This window comes from Populus nigra, chromosome 15 (genome assembly GCF_951802175.1).
Source record: "Populus nigra chromosome 15, ddPopNigr1.1, whole genome shotgun sequence".
In the NCBI taxonomy this organism is placed as follows: Eukaryota; Viridiplantae; Streptophyta; class Magnoliopsida; order Malpighiales; family Salicaceae; genus Populus; species Populus nigra.
Genome location: NC_084866.1, coordinates 393,404 through 415,897, shown reverse-complemented (window position 1 = coordinate 415,897; position 22,494 = coordinate 393,404). Strand labels below are relative to the sequence as shown.

General features: G+C 33.4%; 2 protein-coding genes across 3 annotated transcripts; one reads left to right on the top strand and one right to left on the bottom strand.

The window, feature by feature from the left end:
- Positions 1-6,442: 6,442 nt before the first annotated feature.
- On the bottom strand, positions 6,443-10,899 carry LOC133674831 (probable E3 ubiquitin-protein ligase RHG1A). 2 transcript variants are annotated; one of them, XM_062096096.1, is made up of 6 exons: positions 10,763-10,899; positions 7,973-9,167; positions 7,837-7,887; positions 7,665-7,763; positions 7,304-7,468; positions 6,443-6,811 (listed from the first exon to the last, which is right to left on the bottom strand). In XM_062096096.1, the coding sequence occupies exons 2-6, from the start codon at positions 9,143-9,145 to the stop codon at positions 6,668-6,670; spliced, it is 1,632 nt and encodes a 543-aa protein (XP_061952080.1). In that variant the 5' UTR covers positions 9,146-9,167; positions 10,763-10,899; the 3' UTR covers positions 6,443-6,667. The 2 variants fall into 2 exon arrangements, with proteins under 2 accessions (XP_061952080.1, XP_061952081.1); XM_062096097.1 differs by having other exon boundaries at positions 10,727-10,887.
- Positions 10,900-17,618: 6,719 nt separating this feature from the next.
- Positions 17,619-20,366, top strand: LOC133674914 (uncharacterized). Its single transcript, XM_062096209.1, has 2 exons — positions 17,619-17,885; positions 18,748-20,366. The coding sequence occupies exon 2, from the start codon at positions 18,788-18,790 to the stop codon at positions 20,111-20,113; it is 1,326 nt and encodes a 441-aa protein (XP_061952193.1). The 5' UTR covers positions 17,619-17,885; positions 18,748-18,787; the 3' UTR covers positions 20,114-20,366.
- Positions 20,367-22,494: the final 2,128 nt, after the last annotated feature.

Sequence of the window (22,494 nt, the reverse complement as noted above, 5' to 3'; positions counted from 1 at the left end):
GAAGGGTTCGAGAAGCGTCACAATGAGCATACATTGTTCACTAAAACAAGCAAAGAAGGTAAAATTCTAATTGTTAGCTTGTATGTTGATGATCTCATTTTTACCAGAAATGATGAAGCAATGTTTAATGAGTTCAAGAGTTCAATGGTATGTGAGTTTGATATGACAGATTTGGGAAAAATAAGGTACTTTCTTGGAATTGAAATTTTGCAAATGGCTGATGGAACCTACATTAGTCAAAAGAAATATTCCTTGGATGTGTTAAAAAGGTTCGGGATGGAGGAGAGCAATTTTGTTAAAAACCCGATAGTTCCTGGTGGTAAAATTTTCAAAGATAAAGATGCTGTGAAGGTTGCTACAACATTCTTTAAGCAAGTGGTAGGGAGTCTCATGTATCTCACCACAACGAGACCCGACTTGATGTTTGTGGTTAGTTTAATCAGTAGATATGTAGGACAGCCAACAGAACTTCATCTGCAAGCTGCAAAACGAGTGTTGAGGTACTTGAAAGGCACAACAAATTTCAAGATATTCTACAAGAAGGGAGGGAGTGATGAACTCATAGCATTTACTGACAGTGATTATGTTGGTGATTTGGAGGATAGAAAAAGCACTTCAGGATATATTTTCATGTTGAGTTCTGGTGTAGTGTCATGGTCCTCTAAAAACAACATGTTATCACACTATCAACGATTGAAGCTGAGTTTGTAGGTGCTGCATCTTGTGCATGCCAAGTTGTGTGGATGAGAAGAATTTTGGAGAAACTTGGTCATTCACACGGTAACAGTACTACAATTTTTTGTGATAATAGTTCTACAATTAAATTATCAAAGAATCCAGTAATGCATGGACGGAGCAAACACATAGATGTGCGATTTTATTTTTTGCGTGATCTTACTAAGGAGGGAACTATGGAGCTAATTTATTGTGGGACATGGGATCAAACTGCAGATGTTATGACTAAGCCATTGAAGCTTGAATCTTTCCTAAAGATGAGAGAACTACTTGGTGTTCGAGAGGTTCCTGCTGTAAACTAACTGATATCTGCATTAGTTTAAGGGAGGGAATGACAAGTATCAGGGATTATTCTCCTACTGATTATATTTGTTTTTTTGTTTCAAATAAACTCCTATTAAATGGGATGACTTGTTCTTTTGTTGACTATTTCTTTCCTGCACGTTGCCACGTCTTTGTTGATCGTGGGCTGTAATTTCTACATTCTGTTATTCATGTAAGGCTATATAATAGCCAACGTTCTCATTCAATAATGAAAAGTCATTCTTCCAGTTTTGTTGTGTTTCTTCCTATCACAGCTTTTGATTCATAACATGTCCACGGTTCATGCATGGCTTGGAGTTTAGAATTTTTTGTTCATGTTATGGTTACGTTTCTTTTCTTATTCTCCTACCATGAGGAACCGTGAGCTTTAAAGGCTTTCATTATCTTTCCCTTTCTTTGTCTGAGTGTCTCTTTGCCTTAGGATGCTGCATTAGTTTGAGTTTGGCTCCTAAATAAAGCTCTATCTAGAAAGTGAAACATGAGGGAAGTCCCTTTACAGTCAAGGTGGTCTTTTAGCAGACTTTCGGTTCACGTTTTCATTTTGATTGTTTTTTCTGACAAAAGAGCTAACTGGATGTTGGTTTGTGTTTGTAGTTTTATAGTTGCTTCAGTATAAAGGTGTTGCTCAAGTTGTTTCCTTTTGCATGAGACTACCGAGTGTGGCAGTATTAAAGATTGGAAAAAGGATGGGTGTTGAGTCATGGTTACTGTTATAGGTTTTGGTTTTCAGAATTGTGGTCTTGTTGTGCTTACAGACTTGTTACTTTTTTTAGTTATAGGATTTGGGTTTAAATGGATGGACTGAATCTTGTGTGAGTAAAGTTTGGCTTTGGAAAATTTATTTTATATATATAATCAATGTTTTGGGCCTTTTGCAAATTTTGGAATGGAAGTGTATGGCTTGCAAATTTTTTTTTGTTGTTGTGATGCTTGCTTTTTGACAAAAAAAAATATAAAAAAATATTTGTGTATTGTATACGACCAATACCCTAACATGTTTTTAATGTTTTTTTATATATAAAAAAACAAATATTTGAAGTTTTGAAAATGTGTTTTCGCATGGATTTCTTAATCACAACAAAAAATTTATTTTCTTATATTTTTGGATTTTACAATATGTTTGTAAATTCCAAAGGGTGTTGGCCAATATTCCAAAAATATAAAAATCTTATCTTTGAAAAATCATTTTTATTCACTATTAATGTTTGGATAAAAAAATTCCAAATGGGTAAATATCCAAAATATTAATAGGAATAATTTGTTATTCATTAGTAATGTTTGGATAAAGAAACCCTAAAGGGGTTAATATCTAAAATATTATAAGGAATAATTTGTTATTATTCACTACAAATATTTGGATAAAGAAACCCCAAAAGGGTTAATATTCAAAATATTATTGAGAATAATTCGCCATTGTTCACTGTTAATATTTAGATAAAGAAACCCCAAGTGGTAAATATAAAAAATATTTTTCTATGAATAACAAGTTATTATCCCTTAATAATATAAGGGCAAATAAACATATGAAAGGTAAATGTTCAAAATATTGTTAATATGAATACAACTTGTTTATTTTTAAGATAAGGGCAAATTTATGCCTAAAATTTTATTTAGAATAATTTAATTGCGTATCCTTGAAAGAAGTCTCAATTATAATTGAGGACATTTTAAATTTTGATTCCACAATTTATGAGTCATGAAAAGATGAAATACTAAGGCAAAAATAAACTTTTAAAGCACCTTGAATTTCCTTAGATTTCTAACTTAGTTTTTTTCTTTTCTCTTCTTTGCGATTTACGAGTCGCGAACACTTGAAATACTAAAGGAAAATGAGCTCTTAAGCACATTAAATCTCCTTAGATTTCTTAGCTGTCTCTAAATTCATAAATTTTGAATTCATTTCAAATCAAGCATAGACTTCAAGAGATCTGCACCGTTTCTCTTTGGCACTCTATAGACATATATAAAGGTATGATCTATATTGGCCAAGGGTTGTTTCCTTTAAACTTTGAACCCAAGCTCACACATCATAGCAAACCTATCCTAGGAAACTAATAGGATTAGAGAACATCAACACTATAGTAATTATAGGCAAACCAAACACCAAGCAACTTATCTTAGGTAGGGCATATTAGGGGTGCTAAAACCTTCCCTTTATGCAACCAGTCCTTTGCCTTAGAATCTCTGAAAGACCAGTTAGGTTTTCTAGTGACCATAATACTAGGTGGCAACTTCTTTTTCACAAAACAAAGACCTCGACATCAATCTCTGCTACTGAGAAGGGTCGCCGCGATGTCAAACTCTCTTGAGGGTGCGACATCTTGCATGAACCATTACACGTTGTCGGCCAAATTTGCTACTGTCTGCATAGGCTGACAATGTCTTTTGCTATCGAACCCTAGGTAGTGTGCATTTGTTGGCACACCCTCATGCCTCCTTGATGATATAGTGTCCTAGGTATTCAATCTTGTCTAAACGAAAAGGAAAACTTGCTTTCTTGCTTTCTTTGGCAAACAGCACATGATTCCTCAAATTTATAGTCATTCTATGATGTACCCAATTCTCCTCGAGAACGACTATAACGAGAGTATCATCAAAGAACACAGGAATAAACTCACTCAAGCAAGGCTTAAAGATGGTGTTCATGAGGTTTTGAAAGTAGGGGGTGCATTGGTCGATCCGAATGGCATGACTTACTCGTAATGCCTTTCATGTGTTCTGAAAGCCATTTTAGGAACATCAGCAGAATGCATCCTAATTTGATCGTACCTCAACCTTAAATCCATCTTAGAAAATATAACCGACAAATTATCCTTTTTTGCTTAACAAGCACAACAGGAGAAGAAAAAGGACTAGTGCTGTGTTGAATTATACCTGAACTAAGCACCTGAACTAAGCAGTTCCTTCTCCATCTCTTCGATGAAAACCCTTTGTATATTGGAATATCGGTATAGCCATAAATTAATCGGATAGGTACTCTCCTTCAGCACTATTTGATGATCATGGGACCTGTGTGGGGGAAGTGATTTGGGTTCTGTGAAGACATCACCACATTCTGTTAATAGATGCTGCAATGGGGATTGAGCTGACTTATGGTGCTCTTCAGTTTCACTGTTACATATAGCTCTGGTTCGTGCACTACATGCTCAATGTGGAGACTACAAATCCGTGCCTCTTGAATTTCTTTACACTTAAGTAACAATTTCTCCATTTAGAGGCCCTCAATCAGCTGGAGTTACACACTTGAGGATAAGGGTTTCTCTTTAGCCTTCCCATTAACCCTCATGGTCTGATATCCATTTGCACCAGTGATTGCATTCAATGTAATGTAGGTATCAAGGAGTTCTTCTCCCACATCATATTCCTCCTCCTTCTTAATTATGCCATCGTCTTCTTATGATTCGCCCCCACTTATATTAAAAACAGCTGCTTTTTCTTACTCTTATGATTCTGACTATAAGCTTCATCACACCAACATCATAACTCCTCATCTCTCGTAGCATCCCTTCTTTCAAGCTCTGACTGGATAAGTTTTTGCGGAGCAAAATTAGTTTTGTGTAGTGTTCACAGGTTGGGTTGTTTGGTCTGGTTTCATTGTATGGGGTTGTGTGTATGTAGGTAGGTAAGAGAAACGAGGATGGTTGGGTGGCTTGGTTTTGGGGTGGAAGTGTGCTTATGACATTGGCTAGAGTATTTCATATCTGCTTGGCTAATGGCTTCGTCAAGTGACTTCGATTGGCCTTTTCTACTGCAATTTGAAACTCTGGAGATAACCCTCCTATGAAAAATTTAAAGCAAATTCTTCACTTATCTAGTCTTCATGTCATCAAACATGGCCAAGCACCACAGAATTGGCTCATAGCATACCCAGATGGGTATACATTATGTCCTGCCACATTTGCTCGATAGAGGGCTCCCTGCATTTGAGCTAATCCATGCCGACCCCAAAGACATGGTTGTGTCCTTGGCCAAGGTTACCACTAATGCCCCCATAATGCCTCTGTGAAGCAGTGTGAGTCGGTGGTATGATACGAGAGACCCGATATGTGGACCTGACCTAGCTCACCACACATATTTCTCATCACAGAAGCACTAGTGGCAATGCTAGTAATAATAATGTGTGGCACAGATGGGTTAGCTGCACTTGGATCTGCCCTTAGACTCACTCTGTCCCAACATTCCACCTCCAGCTGAAACGTGACCGATTCCAGGATTTATCGTTGTGTTAGCATCCTGGGAAACTACGTCTTTAAGTAGTCCTAAGGTAACATAACTGCCTTGGTATCTGCTCTCATCGTTGCTACTTCAGCCATAGTTTGAGCAGTCGCAGCCTTGGTTTACTCGCGGCCTGTTGCATCTGTTCTTGCTGGTTCTTCTGATTACCAAACTTGGCATCAAACCGGTCAAATCTGGTGTTGATATCCAAAAGTAGTAGTGCCTTGAACATGTTCATCTCGTTTGGGTTCTTGTATTTTTTTTTTTCCCCTCGAGTTTGATATGAACATCTGAGAAGGCTACACTTGCTGATCTCCAGTCAAAGTCCTTCAACTGGTTAGTGTCCTAGATGGATGTAGAAAAGAACCATAAAACCAACACACCATAAGGAAAGAGTGGCCCTTTCTAAACTCCATTAAATAATGAGCAAATGAACTCGTGTTCCTTCAATTGTTCTTGTACCTGTTTTTCCAAGGAGAGGAGACAAGGGGTATCAAGAGTCAAGACAATCAGATTCACTTGGTAGAATGTCAAGCAGCTGAAAAATTATTGCACGAGTTTGGATCACCATGAGCCGACGATAATCACAAAATGACAGATCCCACAATTTACGTGAACAGGGACGTGCAATAATTTCTCAGGTTATCCTTGTGTTAAAAACATTCTTTCTTGAACCTGCCCTCCCTGTGTTTATCCTGTCGTGCCATTTTTTAAGCCTCCATGGCCCCTTACTAACCTAAGACCTTGTCCCATAGCTTGAAAACAAATGCTTTTGGAACCCTTTTTCTTTCCTTGGACCTACACCTCCCTGATATAGGGGTATCATACTCTCTTTTCGAGATTTTATTACTAATTTCGGATGCCTTTGTTGCAACCAGCATTCAATCATGATTACCGATAATTATAAGCTTGGCTTATGCCAGCTGAGATGAGATTCATCACCTATTCACCTTAGCTGTAAACATGGCGTCATGGACCGAATCTGAAAAGCGAAGGTTCCTTTTTTTCCTTGGAGGGGTTAGGGTGACCTCTCTAAGTTGCTTTGATAAAAGGGTCATCACCCCGAACAAGGCACACCAATGCGGAAAGTAAACTGCAAGTACCTTAAAATTCGTCTTTCAAGGAACAAGTGTATCACATAGAAGGGGCACAATTGTGCCAAAAGGCCAGAAACAATCAAAGTAATTTTCATTCATTCTTTTTCTATGGGTAGACAATCGAGTGATAACTGTAGAGGCCGACAGAGCCTGGACTTATTAGTCTGTTGAAAGAGAATTGATTTGTACATAAAAGAAAACATATAAAAAAAAAGGAAAGAAAAAAAGATGAAGGTGACAGACTTATTTTGTACAAAATGAAAAAGCCAGTCGCCTGCATCCAGTTTATTAATTGTTTACGAGGATGGTGGCGACGGTGCCACTGATGCCTTGCAAATAGGGCACCAATTTTTCAGACTTAGCCATTGATGTATGCAGGACATGTGATATCCATGCTCACATTGTAACCTTCCCACTTCATCTCCAACAACATACTCTTCCTGAAATAGTAATCAGGTAGCATGAGAAACAGGGTGATGTATTAGAGAGAGAGAGAGATAAGAAACAGCAGAATAAATTCGTTCCTCCCATACTCATTTTCTTTAGAGTAACTTGTACCCTAAAGTCTAACTAATGAAACTACCATTTCTTTTGGCTTCTCACCAACTGGATTTTCGGATTATCTTATAATTATTGTTCTTTTTATTTTCTCGAAAATGGATAAGCTCAGACTTGTTTGACTATAACTTGATCAAACCTCCAGGCTCATTGAGGTGAGAAACCAAAATGGCCTGGTTTAGCACAATTGCTTCTACATCTAGGTCAAGTCACCATGCTAATGCTTTGAATTCAATCAAAATGTGTAAAAAAAAAAAAATATTCCAAATATATGAAAGGCATATCTTAGACAAGACAAAAACTGAAAAAAGAAAAGAGCAAGAAAAGGGGGGGAAAATCAAAGACTATAGGAAAAGTTATGAACAGAAAAGGACCTGACAGATGCTGCACTTGATGTCATCCTTATCACCTTCAAGGTCTGCAGTCGCATCCTCCATAGGAGTGGAATGATAAATGCTAGTCTTGAGGCATTCTGACAAGGCTTCCTCTGTTAGTGCTGTGCTCACAGTACCCATTCTCTCTTCAAGAGCTAATAGTTCCTGTAGGAATAGCAAAAATGTGAGGTTGAAGATGACATAACTTGTTCAGGAGACTTTCAACTCTTTGTTGATGAAGCACAGCAGTTTGAATAACAAAACCAACAAGAAACACAAGAGCACATAAAGCAAGAAAGGAGGGAAAGTATAAGGACACAATCGGAGAAAGATATACTGCATGAGTAACACACTCACAAACCTCATATGACATATTGTCGATATCCAGTCTCATGTCTCTATGTTGATCATGGAAGTTTAGTCCATTAAGGACCAAACTGGTCTCCAAAACAAGCAATTGCTGCAAGACAGCAAAGAAGAGTCAGGCACATATATGTAACCATATGAAATCAAAATGGCAAAATTTTAACAACCTCATATGTTAGTTCTTCATCTTGTTCAATCCTCTGGAGTGCCAATAATACCTGTACAAAATTATTTAAACATTGTGTTCAACTAATGATATGAACAGGCACAAAAGTATAGCGAAACAAAATATGGAATAAATACCTCAGCAATCCCAACCATATTGTAGCGCTGGAAGCTCTCACGATTCATCAAAGATTGGGCATTGCTAACTTCTGGACTGGATGGCCTAATACCCGGTAAACTCCCATTGCTACTGCCAGGTCGACTATAAGAACTTGGGCGGCCTAAAGAGGCTTCCACGGAGAACTGGTGTGATGAACTCGGAGCATTCAAATCCAGGGACATATCAGGTTGAGATGTTAGTGGGATCTCATTTGCTGATAAATTGTTTCCACTTCCTTGGTTAGCGACCCTTGCCCTCGTGTAGCCACTGAGTGGTCTTCGAGACCTAATTGATGCAGCACTGCTATCCCTATTCAAAGTTCCAGTTCTAGCTCGCCTTGAATCAGAAATGGAGATACCGGAATTTGAACTAGAACTCCGCCCTTCTAATGAAGACCCAATCATCCTTTTCCCCCTGGCAAAGGAACTACTTTCTCCATCACAAATTCTCTTGTTGAATGTGTCTTTCCGTCTACTTAGATTTAAATCTGATGATGAAGAACCTGAAGAGGAAGAATCAGATACTGTATTGCATCTAAGATTTCTGTGACCAAACCTGCTGGCATTCAGACGAGTTCCCTGAATGGTGCTTTTGGATGCCAAAGAAACAGGTGACCCCACTACAGTCTCGGGGTTTACCAATCCTGATTTCTGATGAAAATTCCAATGAGATCTTGTACTTTTTGATATATCGGAGCTTCCAGCTTCCATTGAGGTAATATCACTAGAACCAGCTCCATCGGTTTCAAGGCGAAGGTCTAACTTAATCCTTCCAGAAGGTGGTGCAACTTCATCCTGACCACTCCCAGTTTCTAAGGATTCCGATTCTAGCTGAGAAGAAAACTTTTTACGAGGTTCCTGCAAGGAATTTCTAGGTTTGCTGATGGCAGAGAAAGCCTTATTAGACGAGCTTCCATTTTTTTCCTTGCCACTCGAGGAAGATGAAATTAATGGCCTTGGCCTTGAAGATTTGGCTTTTTCTGAACTTATCTGAGTACCTTTACTAGAGTTCAGTCTGCCACTGCATCCAATTCGGTTGCAAAACTGAGCCTTTTGATCTCTATTGTTAGCAGTATCTCTCAAAACATGGGGAGATCCCTTTCTAGAGACAATGAACCGATCACCAGCTCTCTTACCAGAATAGTCATCCATGAATGGTATAACTCCCTTAAATCTGCAACAACAACAAATTAAATCTATTGTTAAGACCATTAAACCTCTTAAAAAGCTGCATCATATGAAATGGAAAAGGCTAGCCGCATGGAAAACATCTTATAAAAAAGAAGAATGTACCACTACATTATTAGAAAATGCAAGGCATAACAAGGAACTATGAATGATTCAATAGGCAACTTAAAGAAAAAGGAAACCTGCTGCCAAAATCTAACTCAAGAATAAATTACATTCTCAATCATCATTGATGGAAAAAATAAACACTTAACAATAAGATCAATCATGCATTAGATTACAAAACCATATAAGGTGTTTATGTCAAAGTAACTATGAACATTATTGGAGACACATACGATGCATCTAAAAAACTACTACATGATAAGTCCCTGGTCCATCCAATCATTACAAGACAATGCAAAGTGCAATCCAAGAATCTCCATTTTTATTGCCATTTACCAAACCATACAACTACAGCCAAGTGCCAAAGGAAGAATTCAGAGTAATTGCCAATCAAGATTTTCTCAGATTACAATGGCTCCAAAAGAGGTGTTATTTCCAGTCGCAAATATCTGCAAATTTGCTCAAAAATTCTTATTGAGAATACTCATAGGTTTGTCTTTGAAGAACCCTAAATAAACATTCAACAATGCATTAATTGGTAGTATGTGTGCCACAGAAATTGATTACCATCACGCACAAATCCCATAAAAACCAAATTAAGATCCACACCTTCAGTATTGCTACAGGAACAGAACATGTTTAGAGTTTGATCTAACATTCTAACCTCAAGTTTAAGCAACAGCAGATAAACAGATCGTAATATCTTCAAACAACAGTCTAATTCCAGCCATCAAATTACTCCACTTCTTTGCCTCACTGGTAAATAATTTATTTATTTTCAAATATACATCCTTTCCCTCTTCTGCTCATAAATACAGTAAATAAATATAGCAAAAAAGAAAAAGAATTCAAAACCCAATTACAAGAAACTTAAACACCTGACAAAACAAAACAGACATAAGGTAATAAAAGAAACCATGTTCCTTAAATTAAGAACCTACCAAGAACCAATCACATAAACCTACAAAAACAAACAAAAAAAAATCACATAGTGAAAAGACAAGAACCTTAGTTTCCATTTGACAACTATATCAATCCTGATCACTCAAAGACAGGAAAACAAGAAAAACCAAACATGCAAAGAAAGATAAAGAGAACAACCAGATGGCAAGACTTCCACAATTCAGTTCCAAAAAAAGTGGGTCTCTTCAGTGTTTTTAGAAACCAAAGCTCTCTTTTTTATCTGAATTTTTCTCCACTCAATCTGTCACTTATTTTCCAAAAATAACCTGACCTTTTCTCCGTGATTCCAGGATTCCATCAAATGATAAAAAAAAAAACCAAAGAAATTCAACCAGCCTTCACACTTACAAAGACAGAAAATTCAGCCAAAAAAAAAATATAACCAATCAAAACAAAAAAAAAAACCCACAAACCACATAGCAAAACACCAAAAACTAGAGCAAAGCCAACTCTTCTTGTTCAATTTTGAATACAAACCAAGAAAAAGATGAAAAACCGTGTGCTCTGGTCTACCTTTTCTTCTTCTTTTATTTCTGTGTTTGTTCGATAAAGAGGGAGAGGCTTAAAGAGAGAAAAGGAGGCGTTTTTCAGGGAGAGAAAGTTAGTAGAGAGAGAAGTGGGAAAAAACGTGTGTGTTTGTATTGTTTTTATAAATGAAGAAGAAGAAGAAGGAAGGCAGGATGGAAGATCCAAATATTATTTAATCTAATTTTTTTTCTTACAATTTACCTTTTGTTACTTCCCCCTTTTTTTTTAACGGCAAGATTAAGATTTGTTTCTATCCTAATTAAAAGATAAATAAGTGATATGAAGAGCTAATAAATTAAATTTAAATTAAGATTTATTTCTATCCTAATTAAAAGATAAATTAGTGATAAGATAATAATATTGATAATGGTTAAATTAAACCGATTTTAACAATCATGTTAATTTCAAGTACTTAGATTCAATTTTTTCTCTATGAAAACAATGTAATTGATGTATTCAACAACAACACGAATAAAGTTATGTTTATTAAATATAAATATAAAGTAAATTATATATTATTTATTAAATATAAATATTGATTAAATATCAATTTACATGATAAAATAAATTATTAAAGTTATGTTTAGTTAGGCTTTTAATGAAAAATCTTATGATGCTAGTGATATATATTAGTTATTTCTTGCAATTCATTTTAAATAAAGACATTAATATAAAAATGAGATATAATATGATCATTTAAAGTAACAAGACTATTTTTATTTGAGATTTTTTTGTTTTTAATCCCATTTCTTTATTTTTTTAAATGATGTATTCAACAACAACACGAATAAAGTTATGTTTATTAAATATAAATATAAAGTAAATTATATATTATTTATTAAATATAAATATTGATTAAATATCAATTTACATGATAAAATAAATTATTAAAGTTATGTTTAGTTAGGCTTTTAATGAAAAATCTTATGATGCTAGTGATATATATTAGTTATTTCTTGCAATTCATTTTAAATAAAGACATTAATATAAAAATGAGATATAATATGATCATTTAAAGTAACAAGACTATTTTTATTTGAGATTTTTTTGTTTTTAATCCCATTTCTTTATTTTTTTAAATGGGTCTAGAGAATACTTAATAAATAATATTAATTACTCTGAGCATCATAAAAATATTAAAAAAAAGTAATATGTTTGATTAAAAAATAAAATAAATTTATTTATAAAAAATTTGGAAATGAATTTTTTATCCTTTCAAAATTTTATTTGAAAATGTATTCTTGATATATTTCTCACTATTTTATATGAAATTTTGACCTAAGATGAACATAGATCTTTCTTGACCATGTAATATTTTCTTGACGTGGTGATGAGTATTTTATACGATAGTTTATATATTATTTATTAATTGATTTATCGATACGATGGGCTATGGAGGAGTTAGTGCCGTCCCAGTAAGTAAATGAAAGAAAAACGTGAGCCTAAGTGAGTGAGGTTTTTTTGGCCGTTGGATTAAGTACGTGCGGAAGTCAAAGATCTACGGCTATTGATGACCTTTACATCACTTGCTTTACTTATGCTCTTGTTTTTTCTGGACGGGAAAAGGATGCCCCACGCCACCTCTCCTTGAGCCGGCTAGCCTCTTATTTTTACAAAAACATTTATTAAAAAAAATAAAATTATCCTATTTCTTATTTTTGTATGTATAATAGAGTTTAAATATTTTTTTTAGAAAAAAAACTTGTGGAATCCATTGAAATCCTAGCTGACCTTGTAAGAAAAAAAAGTAAGACAAAACCACGTCACCATGGACTTATATTTTGTGGTCATATATATTTAAAAATCAACAAATTTCATTCTGCAAAAAAAATTAAAAAAAAAATCAACAAAGCACAATTTCACAAACTCTCTCCTTTTTTTTTCTTTTTATTGTTGTCAACCACGTAATTAATTAATTAATTAATTGTCACAATTCACAGTGCTACCATCTTGGAAATCGACACAATCATTTTATGTGGTGATCTGCTCAAACTTCCAAACACTTGGATTTGGAAAAGTGTCTCTAAGTGCTCCAAATTATTTTCCTTCCTTCTTTGTTTTTGATAACCTCTAGTCATAGATATTAAATGAAATAGTTACATTGACGGGTTATTTTAGACAAAAATCGAAGTATGATTTAGAATAAATATTATTTTTAATAAAAAAATATATTAATTCAATTAAATTTGATTGACTGATAATTTAATTGACTTGGTTGAATTTTTTTCAATTCTAGTAGTGTTAATATCAAATATATTTTTTAAATAAAAAATAATTAATCTAGTAATTTATGAATTGATATTGAAGTTTTTTTTTAATCAAACTCGAGTTAAAAACTTTAAAAAACTAAATAAGCATTTAAATTGTGGAATTTGATAGCTTTAGATTGAAAGATTTTTCATTTGTATTTGCCTCTCATGTGTTCAAATTTTATTTTGCTTCCAATCGGATAAATAAAAAGCTTTTCTTTTAATTTGTACGGGGCAGACTAGTTTTAGGATGTAATCCTTTAGAGATCAATACGTTCACTTTTATAATATATCTTTTAAAAAAAGTTTATATTTAATGATAAACTACTATTTTAACAATCTTCATATATTAAAAAAAAATACTATCTTAACAATACAGCAAATGACTAATAGTAAGAATTTAGAATTAAAAGATTTATTTTTTTTTTATTTTATGTTCGAGTTTTATGGTTGCTAATATAATAGTTATTAGAGGCTTATATGGTCGTTAATTTCAGGGCCCGTGAGATTAGTCGAGGTGCGCGTAAACTAACCTGAACACTCACGTTAATAAAATAAAAAATACTATTTCATTGGATTTTATTTTTTTCTTTAGTTTTTTTTACTAAAACTTCATTATATATATATTTTTTAATGTCAAGACTTTTTATTTGTATATATTTTCATTATATTACTTTTCATGATTATATTCAAGAAATTATGGTTGTAAAAGTAGAAAATGTTACTCTTCATATTTATAATTTTTTTTTAAATTAATGATGATTACATAACGAGATACCTTAACTTTTATAAGAATTATAATAATTAATAAAAAAGAAATCGAAAATCGTATCCCAATAAATCTTCAATATTTTCAAAAAATTCAAAAATTATTTCTAGGTAAAAAAATAAAAACAAGTGAGTAAAATCACATAAAAAGCCTTTCTTTTATTTTTTTAAGAAATAAAAGATAAATAAAAAAACTTTTAAATGTATTGTTTGAATATCACAAGAACATATAATAAAACACAAGCTTAATTAAAAGAAAAACATAAAATATAAATTTATTACATAAACCAACAAAAATACCACAAAAATTAATGATCATTTATCTTCTTGTGTACTCTATATAGGAAAGGACGGCATAAATTATGATACTTTTTAAGAGACGACAAATCATAGTGGTTTCTCGGAATAAAGGTTCAAAAACTCTCATTGTTGATGGGCCGGTGGTGGTGGTGGTGGTGCTGTTGAAAGGCATTACTAAATTAATTATGTTGACAAAAGTCACTTATTAAGCTAATATATATTTTGTTAATGCCAATAAAATAAAATAAAAAGAATAAAGAAAAATTATTGTTTGGGCCATCACTTTATCATATAGTTGAGCAAAGGTTCCCAACCCCACAATATACAAAGTAGTGCTCGTGGGGCTTTGATTCTCATCTATAATTGAATATTTTCATCTTAGTTTTATATATAAAAAATAGTTTTAACCCAAAACATAATTATTAAATGTAGTTTCATTCTGTACTTATCCACACTGGACATAAAAAAAATTAATTAGAAATTCATCTAGCGTGATTTATTATTTTAAATTAATCCAGTTAATTCTTCTAACTCGATCAGAAAGGGAGAAAAAACAATATTAATATTAGTTGTGATATAATTAAACTAGCTAGTAAATATTTTTTTAAGGTGATTTGGTAATATAACATGTTGTTTTTTTGTAAAATAATAATAAAATTATTTTTTTTAATTTTTTTTAAGTAAAAGCCGGCTACCTTTCATTTATTGTTTAATATCCAATTTGATCTAAAAAAATATTAATCAACATGCAGTTTAAAGATATTAGATTGAGTTATAGTGGGTAAATAAAACCAAAACTTTTATTTTTCTTTCAAAACCAGAAATAAACGGATGAAAATGAGAATTTAAGTCAAGAGCTCATTTATTTTATTTTACAAAACTACTCAGGCCCAGTGATTGAGTGAGTTCTTACTCACTTTATTATCAAATTAATATGTTACTTGTATAACTAACTGGTAATAATTATAATTATAATTATAATTATAAAATGTTGAAAATATCCCAAACAGGAAAGAAAGGATGTCAACAAAAAAACAGTATGAAGTATGAACACAAGGATTACACTGCCAGTTGTAACACAAAGAATTAAGAGCCAATTTTGCCACTAACCAAGACCCATGACGTAATTATCCTCCCCCCATCTTCTTGTTCACTAGTTAAATTAGGATAAGCATAAGAAGATTTGCAAATAAATAAATAAATAAATAAATAAAATTAATAAAACAGAATAAATTAATTCTCCGACAGTACCCATCATCAATTTACAAATCATCTCCAATTATTAATAGAGAAAGGAAAGACATGACCTGCATTAATAAATTAGTCTAAAAAAAGATTATGCACAAATGGGCTTAAGCCACCATCTATGACAGGTCACCTTTGATGATGATGTGGACAAAGCCTTCAGGAAGTTGCCTAAAGCCCCGAGTTCCTCCACAACAACTGCAAAAGTGGGGTTTCGAGGTGCTTCGCCAGCACCAGTATTTGGCTGGCTAATCCAATATTATCTATTTATTTATGTGGTGCGGTATGATTCTAACCATAAATTACAAAAAAATCTAAATTATTATATTTTTTATTTTTATTTTTTTAAAAATTGTTAATTATCGCAAAAACCAAAACAGCAACGGAAAACACAAACTAAGTTCAAGTTTGGTGTTCCAAAGCGGAAAAGCAGGAGGGTGACCCGTTCAACAAAACCAATCCCTTTTGTTTTTGTTTCAAACATGTCTTAAATTGTTGTATCTCATTGTTATGGTCCTCTCGGTAGTTAGAAAACGAAGAAAAAGAGAGAAAAGAAATGGACAAAGCTGACAAATTTGAAGCAATAAATTAATTACCAAGAAGAGGGAGTTTTCTATAGTCCAATTGTCAATGGCTTATTGGCTATCACAGCTATAGGAAGGATGTTTTCTCTCTATTGAAAAAGCAAAGGGACTAACCTGAAAAGTACCCTCTTGCCTTCTTATCAACTTTGGTCCCTCAAGTTTTAATAGTTTAAGAATTTCCATCCATACGAGTCGTTTGATCATGAATTCATCTCGATTAATTGGAGTTACTTTTCTTTTATAAAAAAAGATATAAAGGGATCCAATTGAGAACAGATCCAAATTATTTCCAGGCAAAATTGATAATACGGAAAGATTTCAATCATATCTCACGGACATCGATGACCCAGAACTAACCAGGAGTTGCCAAATGCAATTAGACAAACAAGCAGTTGTTTTTCCTTCTTGGTTGTGTTTTAAGGGAAAAAAACATTTGACCATCCTTAATTAGTTTCATATTTTTTTCCTTAAAGCCTACAAACTAAGTCTGAAAAAGCACATACAGCCAATTGTATGAGTAGGTGGATTTCTCTGTCAACCTGAGAAGGAATCGAGGGAGATGGAGAAGAAAAGTGAAACTCCATTTTGCATATGTGTGGACATCCATGGCCAGGCTCCAATCTGAATGAGATCACTCTCTTCCACAATAACAAGAATTGTGCTGTTATTCATTGGAGTCTTTATCTAATATCATTAGAGACCTGTTTGTGGGCTAAGCAGCCATCACAGACCACCTTGTTATGCAACTAGCTAGTTTATGAAAATTCATCATTTGTTCGGAGACCACCTTGCTAACTTCAATGAGAATCCTTTTCAATTGGAAAAAAAAAAATCTAAGAATCTTAACCTTTTCCTTTTCTTTTATATTGAAAATCTCTTGACCAAAAGAAAGGACAATGAGTTCTTGATAGAGAAAGCATGAGTGATTTGAACTCTTTGATTTGTAAATGATTTTTTAAAAAATTAATCAACCCAAGTTTCCTTTTTTGTTTCTATTTAATCAATAAATTAATTGTCAGATGAAGGATATCGACTGTATCGAGCTTTTTCTATGTTTTTCTTTTTATGTATTTGACACTTACCAATTCTTAAATAAAATCTTGAGAATTAAGCTTCTTTCCCATCATATTTAAATATAAAAAAAATCAATATTTAAACTAATTTATTCATAATTTTTCTAATAAATTCTTACGAATTAAGTTACATAACTTAATCCAACTCATTAAATATCTATTTAATACCGTGATTACTTTTTTTAAAAAAATTACTTTTCAAAATTATTTTTCACCTGAAAAAATTATTTTTCACTTAAAAAAATATAAATTTAATATTTTTTAGATATTTTTAAATGATTTAAATATAATTTATTAATATAAAAAAATAAAAAATATTTATCTATATGGTTGACCATGTGAGCCAACAAAGAGACTTTAAGACTTGGTGATGTGGTTACCATTACTGTGACATGGCCACAATTTTTAAACTCTAGAGTCTAGACATCATCTAATCTTAGATGATGTATTCTATCATACAACTTATATATAATTGTTTTGATAACTACCATACCTTATAATGAAACCACCTACACTTGATAATTCTTCCCTTAATTAAGAGCTTAATTAATTACAGCTAAAAACGTTGTTATGTGTACGTGAGTACCGAGAAAGAGAATTAAGTTGCTAAGCATTGAAAAGGTCAACATTCCCTCCTCCGCATGTGGAGGTTGCTTGATATCGACGATCTATCATCATTGATTTCATGGCCTTCCATTATCTCCACAACCAAATTAAGCCACCACCGTTTCTCCTTTTGTTTTGCGCAATTCACTCTCCTTTATCAATCCCAATAACCATATCTCCTCTCCTTTCTTCATATACTCATTTCTTTTGCTTTCTCATGGCATAGCAAGCAACAATATATATTACTCTTCCTAGCCAGCCCCATTTCCTTGCCTTGATCAAGGTACGAAACATGTATTTCAAGCCATCTCTCCCTCTCTTTTTGCTTGTAATATCAATCTCTATTGTATTTCTATTGTTTTTTTGATTAGTTTGTAATTTGTTTGTCTTACAAGAAACCAAACAAAGAAAATCTTCTTTTCGTTTCTAGCTAGCACGATCGATTTAATTTCTATATGGTCTTAAACAAAGTGTTTGCTAAAAATAAATGAATTCATATATGTCACCAATTCCTCTCTTTTGTTCCATATATAATAAGAAATATATCTTCAAGAATAATTAAGAATCATTTTAGCTTCAGATTTTTTTCTCTTTCATTTGAATGTACCCACTTGCCCTAGACATGAATGAAACCTTGCCCTAGATGACAAAAGTCATGTCACCATGCATTTCCTTTCTTCTTGTCCGTAAACGATGAAGTTTTCAAGCTTGCTATTCTTTTCCTGAGAAATAAGATTCATTGTGAATACGAATCATTTCCCTTTGTTTGAATGTAACCGGCCTTCGCCTATAGAACATAAATTAAACCTTGGTCAACGACATGAGCAATGGCAAAGAGAACGGTGCAATAAATGAGCTTTAAGATACTAGTTTATGCTGATATATAAATGAAGGTTTGCAAATTGCATCACTTCGGCTCCATTAAATGGGTGGAAATGAAGCAAATTAGAGATATACATTGTGATTTTTTGAGCATATGATTGGACAAATATTATAGAAATTTTGCTTGTTTATTGGACATAAAATCATAGATAGAAAAAAACTTCGCAAACCCAAATGTAGAAACAAGACAAGAAGTACTAATCTATTCTGACAATAGAGATCGAGCAATTCATTACAGATTGTGGGTTCCTGTGATAATGCAGGATCTTTTAAAAGTTTTTGAGCTCAAAAACTTGAAAATATATGGCAACAAGTGCAACCAATAGCACCTTGAAGAAGGAGAAGAAGGCCACACCCTCTTCACATCCTCACACGAGTACTCGCAAGCAAGGAGTTTCAAGACCAGCCAGCCCTTCATCAGGCTCCACGAACAAGGATAATTCCAGCACCCCATCAGGAAAACCTATCCCAAACTACCTCAAGCCTACGTTTAGCTCAAGACCTGAGCCCTTAAAACAAGTTAAGAAAACTGGCCATGAAGACACCACTCAAAAGCCTGCTCTTCTTAGAAGAAGATCCTTTGATAGGCCTCCATCTCTTCATCACCATGTACAAAAACTAGACCCCTCATCAGATCCTAAAGAGAGACTGGGTCGGGACAGAATAATAGGCACTGCCCGATCTTCATCTTTTTCATCAAAAAATGTTACTTCACCAAAAACTGTTGTGGACAGGAATGCCCCAACAAATAAGCCAGGAAAATCTCATCAGCCACTGACTACAAGGACAATAGGGAGGAGTATTAGTCTCTCTAACAAGAAAGTGACCAATGCTCCTGTTTTGCCGAAGGAGCCAGTTGGTCATGATGGAACTCTCAATTTGGATCTTCAAACCATGCTAGAAAGCAATGAAGAGTCTTTCTTGGCTCATGAAACTGAAGAGATACTGAATGATGTGAGCGAGGAACAAGTTCCTTCTGATTCACCAAAGGCTGAAAATGAGGAAGTGCATATTGATGCTGAAGAAACTGAAGTTAACAATGGTGAAGATGAGAAGCTCATCAAGGGTTCTAACATTCCCACGGTCGCTGGAGGAGAAATTAATGTCTCCGCATTAGCTAAACCGGTTGAAGAAACAGAAACTGAGTTGCATCAAGAAAACGAAGACCAACTTGAAGGAGAGGAGAATAATGGCAAATTAGAAGAAAGCATCAACGTTAATGCTAACCCTGAAGAGGGTATCGCAGATGAGGCTAAAGTTGAGGCTGTTGATAAAGAAAGAGTGGAAGAGAACATTGTGAACGACAATGCAGTTTCTGATGAAGAACTTGTGGGTGAAGAAAAGAAGCGTGAAGACATGAACCAAGGTAATGAAGGAAGTGAGGAACTTAAGCCCCATGAAGGACAAGATCAAGTAGTGAAAAATGCTCATGAAGAAGAAAAAGCACCAGATGCAGCTGATTCGCAAAAGAAGCAAGTTGTACAAGGAAACAAGAAGGAATCTCATGCTGCATACAATGATGTGATCGAAGAGACTAAGAATAAGCTACTTGAGGAGAGAAAGAACAAGGTGAAGGCACTGGTTGGGGCTTTTGAGACAGTCATAGACTATGAATCTGGTTCTAAATAAATTAGTGATGACAACATCCGGACAATTCTCCATTGAATTGGAGTAGCTGAAGCTTATTTAATTTCAAGGTTGCTGATGTGTGGATATTGTTCTCTTTAGAAAAACATTGCTGTTAATGTTCTAGAATACATGACTCCTGTTTGTTTTCTGTTTTCCTTTTCATGATACATAGCCAAGAACATGTACTTAATCTGTGATTTTTTTGTATGAAAACGTTTGTTATAGACTGGTACAGATGTCTTGCTGCTGATAATTCCTGACAACTAACATTTGAACTGGATTTTCCCTAATGATATTTACAAATATTGCTGTATTCAATTCATCATACGACAACTAATGACTTTATAAGAACAGAATTCCTGGCCCCAACAAATTGTTGTATCAATTCTGTCCTCAAAGTTTCAGAAATACCCAGTCAAGCCATTCCATTCAGATTTGATCATATATCCATCCAAATTGTACTTTGTTATTGCAATGAGCAAATCATTTGTAGGGAACTTAAGATTTTCAATTAAGGAGTTGTAATAGAGAAACCAAAATTGTTTGGGGATAGAATTGATATAAAAATTTCTTTGGGGAAAAGAAATGATACTAGCCTAAAGAATATTTTCTTAAAATCAATATTTATAATATATTTAACTGCAAAGAAACCTGCCTTTCCATCAACCGTTGCCATCCAAAATTAGCAAATAAAATCTCTGCCCTCTTATCGATATCTTCATCAGAACCATAACTTCTGAGTTCTGAACCTTTCAGGTTTCAACACCTAGACTTGTTTTGATTATCGATTCAACATGTTCAATGGCTACAATTGAAAATTTTAATTTGGACCATCAAAGCTCAACCTTCTTCTCCTCCTAGAGGAAGAAGAAGCACGAACAAGAATTAAAACCAAACGCCACTTTCTCAAGTTGAAGCTGTGTAGAAAGTTTATTTTGTTGATTGCTTATCCTAAAAGGGCCCAATCTTGACCAATTCTGTATCCCCTCTGTGTGATTTCATCTTTTTGTTAGAATGTAAACAAACAAAGATAGTTTGATGCAATGTACAGTGAAAGATAGAAAACGAGGATTTTTTTAAATTACAATTCTAAATATTCTAAAGTTTTCCTACTATTACAACCGGATGAGACAGCATTCACGAAGCTTTCTTTCTATTCTGATATATTTTCGTTACTGTCTAATATTTTTCTGTGTAGTTCTGTTCATCTTGATCATTTCTCCTAAACCGTTTTGGTAACGCTATCTTAGATTGAACTTTGAGAATTGGTTCTTGATCGCAGTGAATAGGAAAAAGGGATCAGATCACACATTGATGAACTTTTCCAAAACCGAAACTTCCAGAGGAGTGGATCAATGGCATTGATGGAAATAATATAAGAAAGATCACCAGCACAATAATATAAAATTCTGCGAAAAAAGGTCACCGCATAAAATTCTTTTCGATTAGTCTGTCTCTTTACAACTCAAATAAATAAATAAAAACAACCCAAACAAGATAGGAAATTAAGAGTTGTAATTAAAAATAAAAAAATAAAATAAAATTACTAATAAACTAGGAAATATAAAAATAAAGGGAAATAACAAAATTGACCACTTTTAGGGTCTAATTTGAAGGCCTTCCAAGTATCAATATATATATTTTATTCAGCCAATTTTCATGTAAAGCTGAGCCTTTTAAACCATCTAGTTAAATTTGAGTGCGATCTAATGATCAGATTAAAAGTAATGATTTTTTTTTTATCAAGCTGATCAGTTTGCGCAATCTAGACCTTTTCATGGGTTTAGTCTTGTCTCATCTATCCATAAATATCCCTACAAGACTATTTATGTAGCCTAATTATGGTAGATCCATGACTGACTCATCATAACCATAAGTATTGTCATTCCCTCCAATATCCTTCGTCATGGAAAGTAATTACATCTGTAGAAACAAAAAAATTCTACTAGTTAGAATTTTTCATATGTCATTTTTATTTTAGTTTTACATGAAATAATAAAATAAAATTAAAATAAATAACATGAAAAATAAATGAGATTTTATATGTTTCTTGACCACTGAAAGGTTGACACAGGAGCCCCTACAAACCTCTATAAATAGAGGGTCTCATCCTTGTTGTTACCTATTTTTTAGTCCTCACATAAAAAAAATACAAAAAGGATAAAAAATATATTCAACAGAAAATAAAAAAATAATAGCAATGAAAAGAGGATGTTAGAGCACCTAGAAAATAACAAAAATTGGTTGAGAAAGTTTAAAAATATAGAAATTAAAATTTGACTATATATTTTTTTACTAATGAAGGCTCTATTGACAAAGAAAATTAAATTTGAGAAAAAAAATCCAAAATCAGATATTTAAAGAGGGTTTGATTGCAATAA

Excerpts from the sequence above, each read along its gene's own strand:
- LOC133674831 (XM_062096096.1), bottom strand. The coding sequence starts at position 9,145 with ATGGATGACTATTCTGGTAAGAGAGCTGGTGATCGGTTCATTGTCTCT. Across the intron at positions 7,764-7,836 it reads ATGAAGAACTAACATATGAG|CAATTGCTTGTTTTGGAGAC; the intron begins GTTGTTAAAATT and ends GCTGTCTTGCAG. Across the intron at positions 6,812-7,303 it reads TCAAGTGCAGCATCTGTCAG|GAAGAGTATGTTGTTGGAGA; the intron begins GTCCTTTTCTGT and ends TTACTATTTCAG.
- LOC133674914 (XM_062096209.1), top strand. The coding sequence starts at position 18,788 with ATGGCAACAAGTGCAACCAATAGCACCTTGAAGAAGGAGAAGAAGGCC.